The sequence below is a fragment of the Cebus imitator genome, unplaced genomic scaffold (genome assembly GCF_001604975.1).
Source record: "Cebus imitator isolate Cc_AM_T3 unplaced genomic scaffold, Cebus_imitator-1.0 Scaffold430, whole genome shotgun sequence".
In the NCBI taxonomy this organism is placed as follows: domain Eukaryota; kingdom Metazoa; phylum Chordata; class Mammalia; order Primates; family Cebidae; genus Cebus; species Cebus imitator.
In genome coordinates this window covers 1,024,333-1,041,340 of record NW_016107745.1, presented here as the reverse complement: position 1 = coordinate 1,041,340, position 17,008 = coordinate 1,024,333, and the positions used below count along the sequence as shown (strand labels likewise).

General features: G+C 38.5%; 1 protein-coding gene across 4 annotated transcripts in view; it reads left to right on the top strand.

Annotated features, from left to right (window-relative positions):
- Window positions 1–17,008, top strand: part of SPATA6 (spermatogenesis associated 6) — a 159,423-nt gene that overhangs the window by 45,843 nt on the left and 96,572 nt on the right. For all 4 annotated transcript variants that reach the window (XM_017510099.2, XM_017510098.2, XM_017510097.2 and 1 more), the window contains 3 exons: window positions 5,084–5,125; window positions 6,700–6,824; window positions 16,571–16,651. In XM_017510099.2, coding sequence (XP_017365588.1) covers window positions 5,084–5,125; window positions 6,700–6,824; window positions 16,571–16,651 — 248 coding nt within the window. The remainder of the gene's footprint in view (window positions 1–5,083; window positions 5,126–6,699; window positions 6,825–16,570; window positions 16,652–17,008) is intronic.

Here is a 17,008-nt window from a genome sequence, read left to right as displayed (position 1 = left end):
TATTGAATTTGCCAGTCTGTGTCTTTTAATTGGGGCATTTAGCTCACTTACATTTGAGGTTAATATTTTTATGTGTGAATTAGATCCAGTCATTTTGATGCTAGCTGGTCGTTTTGATGCTAGCCCATTAGTTAATGCAGTCTCTTCATAGTGTTGATGGTCTTTACAATTTGGTGTGTTTCTGGAGTGAACATACAATTTGGTATGTTCCTTTACATCTTTAGTTCTTCCTTCAGGAGCTCTTGTAAGGCAGGCCTGGTGGTGACAAAATTTCTCAGCAGTTTTTTTTTTCATAAAGGATTTTATTTCTCCTTTGCATACGAAGCTTAGTTTGGCTGGATATAAAATTCTGGGTTGACAATCCTTTTCTTTAAGGATGTTGAATATCGGCCCCCACTATCTTCTGGCTTGTAGGGTTTCTGCTGAGAGATCCACTGTGAGTCTGATGGGCTTCCCTTTGTGGGTAACTTGACTTTTCTCCCTGGCTGTGTTTAGTATTTTTTCCTTCATTTCAACCCTGGTGAATCTGATGATTACATGTCTTGGTCTTCTTGAGGTGTATTTTTGTGCTGTTCTCTGTATTTCTTTAATTTGAATGTTGGCCTGCTTTGCTAGGTTGGGGAAATTCTCCTGTATAACATCCTGAACAGTGTTTTCCAACTTAGTTTCATTCTTCTCATCACTTTCAGATACAATGGCGAAATGTAGATTTGGTGTTTTCACATAATCCTCTGTTTTTTGGAGGCTTTGTTCATTTCTTTTCACTCTTTTTTCTCTAATCTTGCCTTCTTTATTTCATTGAGTTGATCTTCAATCTCTGATATTCTTTCTTCCACTTGATCGATTCGACTGTTGAAACTTGTGTGTGCTTCACGAAGTTCTTGTGCCTTGTTTTTCAGCTCCATCAGGTTGTTTATGTTCTTCTCTATGCTGGTTATTCTAGTTATCATTTCATCTAACCTTTTTAAGGTTCTTAACTTCCTTGCATTGGGTTATAACGTGGTCCTTTAGCTTGGAGGAGTTTATTACCCACCATTTGAAGCCTGCTTCTGTCAGTTTGTCAAACTGATTCTCTGTCCAGTTTTGTTCTCTTGCTGGTCAGGAGTTGTGATCCCTTGGAGGAGAAGAGGCATTCTGGTTTTTGGAATTTTCAGCCTTTTTGTGCTGGTTTCTTCCTATCTTTGTGGTTTTAACTACCTTTGGTTTTTGAAGTTGGTGACCTTTGGATAGGGTCTCTGAGTGGCTTTCCTTCCTGTTGATGTTGAAACTATTTCTTTCTGTTCATTTTCCTTCTAATAGTCAGCCTCCTCTGCTGCTAGTCTGCTGGAGTTTGTTGGAGGTCCACTCCAGACCCTGCTTGCCTGGGAATTACCATCTGGGGTGGCAGAACAACAAAGATTGCTGCCTGTTCCTTCTCTGGTAGCTTCATCCCAGAAGGGTACCTGCCAGAAGCCAGCCAGAGCTCTCCCGTATGTGGTGTCTGTCAGTCCCTAGCTGGGAGACACCTCCCAGCTAGGGACTGACAGATATGCTGGGAGGTGTCTCCTAGTCAGGGACTGACAGACACCTCAGGTGACAGACTGCCTCAAGGGGCTCCCTGATATCCGTGTACCCTGACTGGAACACACCATTCAGGCAGGGATGTTTAAGTCTGCCGTGTACCCACAACCACTCCTTTTCCCAAGTGCTCTGTTCTAGGAAGGTGGGGTCTTTATAAGCCTTGATGGGTTGCTGCCTTTTTTCAGGGATGCCCTGGTGAGCTAGGATGGAGTCTAGTGACACGGTCTGCCTGCAGAGGCCTTGTTGAGATGCTGTGGGCTCCGTCCAGTCACTGTGTAAACTTCCCAGCCACTTTGTTTACACAGGTCATGTTAAAACCTACCTGACCCTCAGCAATGGTGAACGCCCCTCTCCCCACCAAGTGGGAATGTCCCAGGTCGAGTTCAGACTGCTGTGCTGACTGCGAGAATTTCAATCCAGTGGATTTTACCTTGCTGATCTTTGTGGGTATGGGAACCCACCAAGGCAGATCACTTGGCTCCCTGGCTTCAGCCCCCTTTTTCAGGGAAGCGAGTGCTTCTATCTTGTTTATGTTCCAGGCGCCACTGGGGTATGAAAAAAAAAAAAAAAAACTGCTGTGGCTAGCTGGTATCTTATCAAATGGTTGCCCAGTTTTGTGCTGGAAACTCGGGGTGCTGGTATTGTAGGCACTGGATGGAATGTCCTGCTCTGTGGGTTGTGAATACCTTGGGAAAAGTGCAGTATCTGAGCCACAATGCCAGGAAGAGTGTGCCGGAGTGCCAGAGTGCTGGGAAAAGTCCCTAATGGCCTCCCTTGGCTAGGAGAAGGAGTTCCCTGGCCCCTTGCACTTCCCGTGTAAGACAACACCTTACCCTGCTTTGGCTCGCCCTCCTTGGGCTGCACCCACTGTCTAACCCGTCCTAATGAGATGAACCATATACCTCAGTTGGAAATGCAGAGATCATCTGCCTTCTGCATAGCTCTCACTGGGAGCTGTGCCCTGGAGCTGTTCCTATTCGACCATCTTGTCAGCAATCTCAGTGAAAAGAGATTGAGTGAAAGAACAGTTGTCAGTGGAGAGGGGTACCTGAAGTGGGCAGCTCGCTACTGAGAGTTTGGTAGTCCCAAAGTGTGGCTGAGTTCAGAGTTTTTATGGGCTCAGAATGGGGGAGTGCATGCTGATTGTTTTGTGAGTATGCAAAAAAGGCCAAAACCAGGCACCACTGAAAGATGCATATCACAGTGCAAAAACCGATTATGGAAGGGCAGATATGTGGAAAATAGGTGAAGGGTTGGGATCCGTCAGAGGAAAGTACCAAATAGGAAGAGAGGTTCTCAATCTAATCTGTGGATTTATGTAAGACTTGTAGTTGGTTTTCAGGTTTTAAACTATGTTCCGTTTGAAGGTCAGGTTTCACTGGGGACCCTCCGCTGTCTGCCTTGGGATTTGTTTGCCTCCTGCTGCTATCACTATTCAGTGCTATGGTCGGGTCCTGAAGAGCATTTCCTCAGAGCTATCACTGACTCCCTTACTACATTAGGTCTTGTTATTATACTCTCTCATAACAGTGTACAACACCGGCATTAACTGTTATCGTGTAATTATACATTTATTTGTATTTTTATTTCATTTAATGTTTGTCTTCTCAATGTAATTTTAGGTTCTTGAGAAAAAGGGCCAGGTCTATTTTTTTTTTCATCATTATATCCCCAAGTTATGTTGTGAAGGGAGTTTACAGTATTTCTTCATAGATTAAATGTATAAGTAGAAGGTTAAATGACTGAGATTTCCATTGGAAGAAAGTGGTGGAATTTAAAGTAATAAATTATGCCTTTTTCATGGGTCCTTGAAAGGTAGAAAGGGAATAACTTATTTTTATTTTATAAGTTAATTTGAAATATTTCAGTTATATTAAAAATATAAGGAGTTTTGTATTATATAGCCGACTCTTGAACAACATGTGTTTCAGTAGCATAAGCATAGGTTCACTAATATATGGAATTTTTTTTCAATAAGTGTATGGGAAACCTTTTTGGAGATTTATGACATTTGAAAAAACTCACAGATGAACTGTGTAACCTTATATTGCTGAAAAAAATTAAAAAGAAGTGTGTCATAAGTGCGTAAAATATATGTGATTTGCAACAATTAAAAAAAAACTTCCAGACCATCAGTGTGACTTGCAAGTGTCAAAAGAGAAGTTTAAAAGGTTAGATATGTCATGAATGTGTAAAATATATGTAGATACTAGTTTATTTTATAATTTGCTGCCATAAAAATCTATTGCAAAAACTTAAAATTAGGCCAGTGTGGTGGCTCATGCCTGTAATGCCAGAATTTTGGGCAGCCAAGGTGGGAGGATTGCTTGAGCCCAAGAGTTCAAGTTCAACATGGTGAGACCCCCCACTTCTACAAAAAAAAAAATTAGCTGGGCATGGTGGTGCCTTCTTGTGGTTCCACCTACTTGTCAGGTCGAAGTGGTAGGGTCACTTGAACCCAGAAGTTTCAGGCTGTGCTGAGCCATGTTCACACCAGTGCACTGCAGCCTGGGTAACAGAAGTGAGACCTTGTGTCAAAAACAAAACAAAACTAAACTTAAATTTATCAAAACTTTCATACACAAACACTGAGAAGACCATATATGGCACCACTAATAGTCAAGAGAAATGTAAACAAATGTAAAGACAGTACCGATCATAACTGCATAACATTAACTGTGGTACATGCTGCATGTACTACTGTAATGTATTGTAGCCACCTCATGTTGCTATTGTGCGAGCTCAAGTGTTCTAAGTATTCACTTAAAACACCGTGTGACAGGAATCATCTCTGCATGAGTAGTTCCCTTCTCTAGTAAGTTTCACATCGTGGTAAAAAGTGATACCTTGTGGTTCTTGCTTATTTTTCATTATTTTAGGTGAAATACCTAAAACCTGGAATAACACGATGGGACCCATGGAAAGTTTCACTAGTTATGCTGGAAGTACTCTCAAGAAGCAGAGAAAAGTCATGACATTACAATAAAAGTTGAATTGCTTGATACGTACCATGGATGGAGGTCTACAACTGTGGTTGCATTCCATTTCAGATAGACAATTTATCTTGTGAGCAGATAACATAAACTTACTGTACAGTGCCATAAATGTATTTTCTCATTCTTAGGATTTCTTTAATATTTTCTTTTCTCTAGCTTACTTTATTGTAAGAATACTATATATAATACATAGCATAAAATATACATTAATTATGTTATTAGTAACACTTCTGGTCAACAATAGGTTAGTTAAGAATTTGGGAAGTCAAAAATTAGACATGGATTTTTTGATGGCACAGGTGTTGGTGCCCCAATGCTCAAGTTGTTCAAGAGTCAACTGTACCTTGCTGTACTCATCACTCTGCCTAAGAAATAGACATATTTATAAAAGTACACATTGTATACTAATATATAAACATATATGTAGCCTACCTAGTGATTACTTTAGCTTTTAGACACTCATGATAAATTATTTTTTTATTGTTACTAATTTGTTTATTTAAGACAATTTTTCTTTAAACTTTTAGATGATACAGCAGTGTTCGAGCTGATACAGTTAGTTCCACCAGGTAATATATACTGATTTAATGTATATCATAAATTGATGTAATATATACAATATCACATATTATATATGATTATATTACTTTGTAAGGATATAATGTATTATATACTGATAAAGTAAATTGACTTGGGAACTCATTTCAGTGACATGTTTTTTAATTTTAAAATCTCATCTTTCCAGGCTGGGCATGGTGGCTCATGCCTGTAATTCCAGCACTTTAGGAGGCTGAGGCAGGCAGATCACCTGAGGTCAGGAGTCTGAGACCAGCCTGACCAACATGGTGAAACCTCATCTCTACTAAACATATAAAAATTAGCCAGGTGTGGTGATGGGTATCTGTAATCCCAACTACTTGGGGAGCTGAGGCAGGTGAATCGCTTGAACCCAGGAGGCAGAGATTGTAGTGAGCCAAGATCACGCCATTGCACTCCAGCCAGTGTGACATAGCAAGACTCTGTCTCCAAAAAAAAAGAAAAAAAATCTCATCTTTCCTCCTCTTCCCAATTTAAGAACAATGTTGAGTTTCTATTGTTGATCTACTTTGTATAAAATCTCAATAGACCAAAATAATGTATACAGAAAGATTGTTTAAATGTCACTTTAATATATTATTCTAAAATTGAATAGTAATAATTGAAAATGGAAAATAACTTATTCTAAAATATTTTGTGACAGTCATAAAAGTTGACTTTTTGTAATTTTTCTAAAACTATATTTTTACTGATAAAGTAGTTAATTATCATTGTTTTTGTGTGTTGCTTATTATTAATGAATGGAAGAGAATAAAATCGTACTTATGTAGTAAATGTTACAGTTCCCTGGAGAAGGCAAGAGTTAAAATATAGAGGCTAGTTCATTTCTGCTACTGATTTCTGTGATTATAGGTATCTATATTAATAAAATTTTTATTTTATGTGAAGAATAGAGTGTTGGCCGGGTGTGATGGCTCATGCCTGTAATACCAGCACTTTGGGAGGCCAAGGCGGGTAGATCATGAGGTCAGGAGATTGAGACCATCCTGGCTAACATGGTGAAACCCCTACTAAAAACCCCTATTTTTAGTCTCTACTAAAAATATAAAAATTAGCTGGGTGTGGTGGCATGCACCTGTAGTCCCAGGTACTCGGGAGGCTGAGGCAGGAGAATTGCTTGAACCCAGTGGGGGTGGAGGTTGCAGTGAGCTGAGATTGTGCCATTGCACCGCAACCTGAGCAAAAAGGGCAAAACTCCATCTCAAAAAAAAAAAAAAAGAAAAAAAATGTGGAGATGGTAATTGATATATAAATGTTAGACTTTATATTTTCAAAAGAACGTTTTTTTCCCCTTGGAAGTAAGTTTACATGACTATCTTCTGTTTCCAAAAGGGGAGTGGGGACTACTAATATGTAGTATGTTTCTGAAAAAGAAAAATGTGTTAATATTTTTAATATATCTTTAATTTTCCTTTCATAGAAAATAAATATGACCCAAACAGGTATTTCAATAAGGCATCAGGCAATAGATATATCATACTTGATGATTTTACTTCTAAATAGAATATTTTGTTATAATTTGAATCATAGGCTATCTTTCTTGTAGTGGGTGAAACACTGTCTACATATGACGAAAATACAAGAGATTTCATGTTTCCGGGTCCAAACCAAGTGTCTGGACACCATGATTCAAACCGCCAGGTTACCATGAGGAGGATTTCTGGCCTTCGAGTAAGTGCTTGAAATTTTCTGAATCAATTTTTGATGAAAATCATTGTCAGAAACCACCATGTAGCATTCAACATCTTAAATGTGAAGAACAAATTCAAAGTGTAATTTAGTTTAATTATTGTTTTGTAGTTTAAATCTTAATTGTTTTAGATTTCAATGTTACTTAAACATATAAAGGTATTACAGCAATGTGAAAACAGACTAATACGGTAAATTGGCTAAACATGTTGAAATCTAAATGAAAATAATTTAATAAAAGTCATGAATGTATCATTCAAAATTTAAAAAATTTTAATATACATTCTTCAAATCTCTGTCATCTCCTCCTTTCCCCTATCCCCATCCCATCCCTGTCTGTCTGTCTCTTTCTTCTCTTTATTTTTCTCTCTGAGGGGGAAAAAATGTTTATCATTCTTTAGGATAACAAACATTTGAAAAGAAAATATTTGAAAAGATACTGAAACTCATTAGTATTCAGAGAAATCCAAATTAAAACAACCATATGATTTAATTTATATAGCTATAAGATTGGGAAATTTTAATAAATCTGATAATATCAAAAGTGAAACAATTGGAATCTTTTATATGTTATTATACCATGTGATATGGTTAGGCTCTGTGTGCCCATCCAAATCTCATCTTGAATTATAACCCCTGTAATCCTCCTGTATCAAGGGTGGGATCTGGTGGGAGGTGATTGGATCATGGGGGTGGTTTCCCCCATGCTTTTCTCATGATAGCAAGTGAGTTCTCACAAGATCTGATGGTTTTATGAGTGTTTGACATTTCCTGCTGCACACATATTTTTTCTCTTGCTTGCTGCCATGTAAGATAATATGCCTGATCCCCTTCAATCATGATTTTAAGTTTCCTGAGGCCTTCCCAGCCATGCAGAACTATGAGTCAGTTAAACCTCTTCCCTTGATAAATTACCCAGTCTCAGATATTTCTTTACAGCAACGTGACAATGGACTAATATGGTAAATTGGTACCATGATTGTGGAGCATTGCTATAAGATAACTGAGAATGTGGAAGTGAGTTTGAAACTGGGTAATGGGCAGATGGAGGAACAGTTTGGAAGGCTAAGAAGACAGGAAGATGTGGGAAAATTTGGAACTTCCTAGAGACTTGTCGAGTGGCTTTGACAAAAATGCTGTTAGTGATCTAGGCAATGAAGTCCAGATCAGGTTGTCCCTGCATGGAGATGAGGAATTTGTTGGGAACTGGAATAAGGATGACTCTTGCTATGCTTTAGCAAAGAGACTGGCAGCATTTTGCCTCTGCCTTAGAGATCCATGGAACGTTGAACTTGAGAGAGATGGTTTATGGTACCTGGTGGAAGAAATTTCTAAGCAGCAAAGAATTCAAGAGGTGACTTGGGTGCTGTTAAAGGCATTCAGTTTCAAAATAGAAATGGAACATAAAAGTTTGGAAAATTTGCAGCCTAACAATGTGATAGAAAAGAAAAACCCATACACCTAAAATTACAGGTGTGAGTCATCACACCTGTAATCCCAGCACTTTGGGAGGCTGAGGCAGGTGGATCACCTGAGATCAGGAGTTTGAGACAAGCCTGGCCAACATGGTGAAACCCTGTCTCTACTAAAAATACAAAAAATTAGCTGGGCATGATGGCAGGCACCTATAATCCCAGCTACTCAGGAGACTGAGGCTGAGGTTGAGGCTGAGGCAGGAGAATTGCTTGAACCTGGGAGGCAGAGATAGCAGTGAGCTGAGATGGTGGCAGTGAGCTGAGATGGTGCCATTGCACTCTAGCCTGGGGGAAGCCCATTTTCTGAGGAGGAATTCAAGCCAGCTGTGGAAGTTTGCATAGGTAACAAAGGAGTTTAATGTTAATCACCAAGACAATGGGGAAATGTCTCCAGGGCATATTCAGAGACCTCTGTGGCACCCCCTCCCATCACAGGCCCTGAGGCCTAGGAGGAAAAAGTGGTTTCCTGGAGCGGGCCCGGGGATCCCCATGCTGTGTGCAGCCTAGGGACGTGGTGCCCTGTGTCTCAGCCACTCCAGCCATGGCTGAAAGGGGCCAACATAGAGCTTGGCATCAGAGGGTGCAAGCCTCAAGCCTTGGCAGCTTCCACATGGTGTTGAGCATGTGAGTACACAGAAACTAAGAATTGAGGTTTTGGAACTTCCACCTAGATTTCAGAAGATGTTTGGAAACACCTGGATACCCAGGCAGAAGTTTGCTGCGGGGGCGGGGTGCTCATGGAGAACCTCTGCTAGGGCAGTATGGAGGGGAAATATGGGATGAAAGACTCCACACAGAGTCCCTACTGGAGCACTGCCTAGTGGAGCTGTGAGAAAAGGGCCCCTGTCCTCCAGACCCCAGGGTTGTAGATCCACTGACAGCTTGCACCCTGCACCTGGAAAGGCCACAGACACTCAGTGTCAACCTGTGAAGGCAGCCAGCAGGGAGGCTGTACCCTGCAAAGCCACATGAGCGGAGCTGCCCAAGACCATGGGAACTCACCTCTTGTATCGGTGTGACCTGGATGTGAGATACGGAGTCAAAGGAGATCATTTTGGAGCTTTAAGGTTTGATTGCCTCGCTGGATTTTGAACTTGCATGGGTACTGTAGCCCTTTTGTTTTGGCCAATTTCTCCCATTTGGAATTGTTGTATTTACTCAATGCTTGTACCCCCATTTTATCTAGGAAGTAACTAACTTGCTTTTGATTTTACAGGCTCATAAGCAGAAGGGACTTTCCTTGTCTCAAGACTTTGGACTGTGGACTTTTGAGTTAATGCTAAAATGAGTTAAGACTTTGGGGGGCTGTTGGGAAGGCGTGATTGGTTTTGAACTGTGAAGATATGAGATTTAGGATGATTCAGGGATGGAAGGATGTGGTATGGCCCTGTGTCCCTACCCAGATCTCCTCTTGCAGCTCCCATAATTCTTATATGTTGTGGGAAGGACCTGGTGGGAGATCATTGAATCATGGGGATGGATCTTTCCCATGCTGTTCATGATAGTGAATGGGTCTCATGAGATCAGATGGTTTTAAAAACAGGAGTTTCTCTGCATAAGCCCTCTCTTTGTCTGACGCCATCCATGTAAGATGTGACTTGCTCCTTCCCTGCCTTCTATCATGATTGTGAGGCCTCCCCAGATATGTGGAAGTGTAAGTCCAATAAGCCTCTTTCTTTTGTAATTGCCCATTCTCAGGTATGTCTTTATCAGTACCATTAAAATGGACTAATAACAGTATATCTTAAAGGTGTATTCTCTCTGGTATACTAAGAGCCTTTTTAAGAATGTTTACTTGTTTGTTCATAATAGTGAAAATGGAAATAATTGACATGTCTGTTACTGGGAGTTTGGTAGATTAGTTGTAAAACATTTATGTAATGGAAATATATATTCATACACCTAAAATTAAAAGCTGCATTAAGTGACAGCTTACTCTCTATCTTTTACTATAACTTCCTTCAGGTTCTGTGGATGATTTGAAAATATTTTATTGCTGAAAATAAGTCGTCCATACAGGGAAACTGAGAGAAGCCCATGCCATTTCAAAAGAGGAAAAGCAAAAATTGTCTAGCTTGATATTATTTGGACAGATCTTTAAAACTAATTTTGTAAAATATTAGAGTATTCTGAATAAGGAGATTATTGATGTATGAACAAATATACTGAACTAAGTAATTTCTCCTGTAGATTTATCATATGCCCTATTCCAAGAAAAAGCTGGTTCATCTTAATGAAAGTATAAAAGTTGACTAAGTAGTAAGTCTATAAAGCTATACCTTCTTTGGGATATTTCATTGTCCATTAGCAAGCTTCTGTACTATAAAAGTCTTCAAAGAGTATTTCAAGACCTGTGTGGAAACATACAGTGAACAAATAATCGTATTTTAAAACTATGAACTCTTTAAGGTAATTAAAAATTCTGTATGATACCAATATGGCAATATAAACTCAAGATTATGGACCATTAACTGGGATTTATGTTTTCATCATTTATTTTGAATTACTTTTACATTTACTTGGAAGATGATGGATTATTAAAGCAAAAATATATAAAAATTAGGACTTCTAGAAATGGCAGTTTGAAGGTATTGAGAGTTCTTCCTTCCACACAAAATGAGTGTAAAACTAGACAAAATTTCCATGAACAAATTCAGGATACTGGAAACTGACAAGGAAAGACAAATGAAGTTTTCGTGCTTGAAAAACTGCTAGAGCTTTGGGTATAACCGGGAAGAGTATTAACAAACTGGCGAGAGTATTAACGTTCTTGACTGGGATGCTCTTATACTCTGTTTGGTAAGTGAGAATGAGAGTTTATCACTTCTGGAGCTAGGTGCAAAAATCAGCAGCTTTGCTACCTGGGAAGTTAGAATCAATTTTGGGCATGACACAAATAGTATGGCTTTGCCTGCTAACTGTGGTGGATTAAGTTAGAGCAGATGAAGAAACCTAACAACTTTGCTAGGCAGAGCTGTAACTGTGGCAAGGATTATACCTGTCAGAAAGTTGACAGGGAGGTCCTGGAAGTAAGGTAATAATAAAGGGCGGAGGTAAACTCTCCACCTATTCTTGGCCGACTGTGAAACTGCATGTCAAGGGGAGACACTCAAAGTCCAGCCAAAAGTGAAAGCAAAGGGAGATTGGAGTCTTGGCTGCAATTTTGAATGATTTCCTAGTCTACACACAGGTAAGCAGTAGAGGGTGGGACTTTTATGGGTTCATTGCATGACCACTTACCTATGCATGTGCAGGTGAGATTCCTAGAAAACCTCAAAGAATAAAAATACATAGAACATATATAAACTGAACACCAAATTGGCAGTTCTAAATCTAGCCATATCTATCATTATATTTAAATATGAATAGGACAAATGCTTCAATCAGTAGTTTGTTGCCCTGGCAGAAAACAATGCACTCCTTCTGGGAATTCTTGTGATTGTGCATAATCATCTGTGAGTCCCAGGCTAGCTTCCTGAAGCCTTTACTATGGCAAGGATTCAGACCACATTTGGGATTAATTTCTGCCACTTTCATGGATGAACTGAGTAACCTTTGGCAAAGCACTATAACATGGAGATATCATAGGGTTTTTGGGTAGATTAATGTAAACTTGTAAATGGTTATAGCAGTGTCTGGCGAGTAAACACTCAATAAATGTTAGTGATATGATGATAGCCATGAATATCATGATGGTGATGATGGAGTAGTGATGATGATAATATCTCCTGTTCTAGATTGTGAACTCCATTAAAGCAGAATCTCTGACTTTCTCATCTTTGAATTTAACACTTAACACAGTACCTTGCCTGAAGTAGTTACTTAGTAAATGTCTCTTGATTAAATTGAATAAATGAGTTGCATCTTGTTGTAGACTTCATAGAGGAACTGACATTTGAAATAGTGTGATGATTAATTTTATGTGTCAATTTGGCTAGATTATGGTACCCAGTTATTTGACCAAACACAAGTCTAGATGTTACTCTAAAAAGTATTTGATAGTTATGGTTAATATTTATAATTACTTGACTTTAATAAAGGAGATAACCTTTGAGATTACTTTAGCAATTTGAGTGGGTTTCATCTAATAAGTTGAAGACCTGAAAAGGAAAAACTGAGGTTTTCTGATGAAGCAGGGATTATTTTGTTTTGTTTTGCTTTTGAGGCAGGGTCTTGCTTTGTTGCCCAGGCTGGAATGCAGTTGCATGATCATGGCTTACTGCAGCCTTAACCTCCTGGGCTCAAGCTATCCTTTCACCGCAGTCTCCCAAGTAGCTCGAATGACAGACATTCACCACCTTACCCAGCAAATTAAAAAAAAATTTTTTTCGGTACAAATAGGGTCTCTCTCTGCTGCTCAGGTTGGTCTCAAACTCCTGGGCTTGGTCTCCCAAGGCACTGGGGTTACAGATATAAGTCATAGCTCCCGGTCTGAAGGAGGAATTTTACCTCAAGACTGTAGCAGAAATTCTGTCTTAGTTTCTAGCCTGCAGGCCTGCCCAACAGATTTCACACTCAAGATTGCACATCAACTTTTCCCCAAGTTTCCAGCTTGCCATGAGAAGTCCAAAAGCCAGCTGTGGATTTTGGACTTCTCATCTCCCTCAATTGTGTGAACTAATTCCTTAAAATAAGTCTCTTTATGTATATCCCATGAGTTTTGTTTCTCTGGAGAACATTGACTGATACAGCTGGATTTTTAAAATTCAGTAAAATAAAGGCTAAAACATTGATTGAGTTCTTATTATGTGACCAGCAATATATGGGGAGGGGTAAAGTGATAAGTTATAATCCAGGTTGTGGTGGTTATAAAATACATCCAGAAATTCTATGATATTCCTCTCTTTCTAAGGCAGAGCTAGCTCCCCTCCTATTAAGTCACTATTTCCAGTGATTCTAACAGATACATGACAAAAGTGACAGTATTATACTTTTGGTATCAGGTCATTAAAATCATTGGGGCTTCTGGTTTGCACTCACTTGAGGATCACTCATGTGGTAGAAGTCACCTGTCATGTGTAAGAACCCTCAAGCAGCTGTCTCTCATAGAGGAGAGGGTAGAAGCTGGACAGACTCTGCAAGAGTGTTAAAGCTTGAAGATCCTTGGAGAAATTTTCAGATGAGCATTTGCAGGAAAGTGAGATAAATGTTACTGAAAACCAGCAGAGAAGGGGATTCTTGTTATGCAACAGCAGGAAGTTTAACAGCACAGCCACCTATATTAATGTGGAATGTAGAACAGGTGTCTAATGAAGTGGTAGTCTAAGGAGGCTTGTAGGCAGTGTTAAAGGGGATATTTGGTTTGTTTTTGCTGCGTGTTGCACAATATGAGAGGGGAGAAAATGAAAGGAAAGGCTGTTAAGAGAGTTGGACCTTACTGATTCTGATGATCCTGAGTCCTTCCCAGTGGCAGACAATGTTGAAATTGAAGAAATGACTTATGAGCAAAAATCATTGCAGAGTACTTTTGGAAAATTATGATCTGATGGTGAAACTAAGGATGTGACTGTAAAGTCTTTCATTAAAACATCATAAATATCTAACATTTTGCCTTAGAAAATCGTTTAATCAAATATAGCTTTGCTTAAACACTTAAGGGTGCTGTTTCTCAGCATTCTCAGCAGAAGCCCAGTATAGAGAAGGGTGTGGCTTTTGTCTAATGGAGTAAACTCCAATAAGATTCACATGAGTACCAAAAAAAGAAATATAAGAACATGATGTTGGCAGAAATGCCACCAGTTAGGTCCAAAATTGAGAGAGACATTACAAAAGGAAAAGGCTCCCGAATCCTCAAAATTCTATTGATAGGACCCAAACTCAGAGCACTATGCAGCTTCAAACAGTCTACCTCTCATTGCAAAGGAGTAGTGATTCAAAGGATGAAAGCAAGTACCCAGAATGTGAAGCCAAGGACCGTGGATAGTTATTTCTGAAAAGAAACAGAACTAAGTCCTAATCAAGGAAGGTCTACCATTTCCCTGGCTGTATTTCAGAATTGTTATCCTATTTTCCCCTTTTTGAACAGGAATGTCTGTAGTGATTGTCCTGTGCCTGCTGCACATGTGCACCTTGGGGATGTGTGAGGCAGATAACTTTTCTCTTTAGGTCATATATCTTCTGATTGTAAGAAACTGTATTTTAGGAGCTGTACATAAAGAACTACACCTCAGTAGCTTTATCTGTACCAGGGTTTTATTAAGATGCCAACATCTCAGATTTCAAGCAGAAGTAGTAGAAGGATGAGACTTTAATTCTTTTTTTTTTCTGGTAGAGCATGAATGTATTTCCATGTGAGAGGAATGTAAGTAGTTTGTGGTCAGAGAGCAGACTGGTGGTTTTAAACCTGTGCACAAAAGTTTTGCTACTCCTTCATTGAAAAGGTAGCCTAACTACTCTGTCCTTAAGTTTGAATTATACTTAGTGAGTCTAATGAATAGAATATGGTAGGGGTGACAGTGTGGGATTCTGAGACTACGTCATTGTGGCTTCTTTCTTGCTTTGCTCTTGGATTATCCACTTTGATTAACTAGAGCCACATCATGAGGAGACTCAATAGCCCTTTGGAGAGGTTTATGAGTTGCTGAACTTGCCAAAAGCTAGAAAGGAGCTGAGGCTTCCAGCCAACAGCCCTGTGAATGAACCTACTTGAGAAGCAGATGCTCCAGCTCTAGTTGTGTTTTCAGATGACTGCAGCCTAAATGACATCTTGACCACAATTTCATGAGAAATTTCAATAGAGAAACACATAGCTCAACCTCTCTCAGACTTCTGACCCACAGAAATTACGTAAGATAATAAATGTTTGCTCATGCTTTCAACCACTAAGTTTCAAGGCGATTTGTTTTGTAGTACTAGATAATTAACAAGCAAACATAGTAGATATCACTATGAAGATACGTTTGCAGAAGAACACACATTGAAAATGTAGCCTAACAGCTCTTCTTGAATGTAGACTGTAGTGATTCTAATGAGTGGAATGTGGTAAGAATGACAGTGTTAAGTTTTCAAGACTACATCAGTTCAGTTAATTGTTAGGCAACTCTGATGTACCTTTTCTTTAATATATGTGATGTTTTTAAACTTAATCACAGGTTGGATCTGTTCAGGCCAGCTGTTGAACCACAGTTATTTTTGCACCATCCTAATACTTTGGTCAATGTCTGATTTCTACTGTATTAGAATGAAACTGCCTTGGGCATGGACCATATTCTTTAATGTTTTGGTGAATGTGTAATTGTGTGCTTCCAAAACTTTCAGAGATACTTTGTTACTGTCCTTTTGAATTTTACCATCATTGTCTCTATTTATTTCAAAGAGTGTTCAAGGTGATTATTGAAATGTTAGAAATACAAGCCACATTCATTTCTAGATATGAATGTAAGATACATTATAGGAAAAAATGTTGGCGGAATTAGTAGAGATTTATCTTTTCTATTTTCAGGAACTACATGCCCAGGAGCTGGGTTTTTTGCTTTTGTTTTTTAAAATTTTAATGGACAGGCCAGGCCCAGCGGCTCATGCCTATAATTCTAGTGCTTCAGGAGGCTGAGGCAGGAGGATTGCTTGAGGCCAGGAGTTTGATGCCAGCCTGTGTGACATAGTGATACCCTGTATCTCCAAAATAATGAAAACATTAGCTTAATGTAGTAATGTGTCCTGTAGTCCTAGCTACTAGGAAGCCTTTGGGGAGAGGATCACTTAAATCCAAGAGTTAGAGTCTGCAGTGAGCTTGATGACACCACTATACTCCAGAGACTTTGTCTCTAAGAAAAACAAAATTGAGAAATACAAATTGTATATATTTATGATATACAACATGATGTTTGATATATGTATACATTGTGGAATGGCTAAATCAAGCTAACCTTTATTTCTTGACTATATAATAAAATATGTCTTAAGTTGTAAAAGAAAAAAGCTGAAATTTATTAAGTATGTTTATATATTTATGACTATAATATAACATTGTTTAAAAATTTGAAATGATTTGACAGGCAAATATTTAAAAATGAAAAAATAGATTAATTATTTTTTAAAAGTAATACAATCAGTCATAACTGAATCATCAGCAGAGACACTGTTATTAACATTTAGCTATTACTATGTTGTTTTTAATCTTTAATAAAAAGTTCAAACTAACAATGAAACAGCTGAACTTTGACAGTTGATTTTACTTTAGGTCATATGCTTATCATTAATAATTATCTACATTTAAATGGAAATGTCTAATAGTACCCTCTTCTTTCTTCTCAGGGAAATGCTCCAAAGCTGGAATTTTCTACAACTTCAGTGATTACTGAATGTCTGATTAGTTCAAGGAAATGCCGCACTCAGGTTAAAATTATTTGTATAAAGTATTTAATAGTTTAATTTATTTGGTCATTTTTGTGGCCATTTAGCAAGCATTATTTCTTTATTTTTAGCTGCAACTCTTTTCACTTTTTCGGGGATCAATTTTTAGTTTAAGTAAAACAATACAGATATTTAGCAGTATGGTTACAACTTAGTAAATGTGAGAATGAAAAGTTTGGTATGTATGATAGAGGATGTCATCATGTGATGATTATTACTACTGTTTTTTACTTCTTGGACATTTCATTTTAATGCACAGAAATCAACCTGCCATAAAGATGTTAGGATGAAGTAGTCTTACAGAGATCTAGGCACCTTTAAATCTTTTTTTTTTTTTTT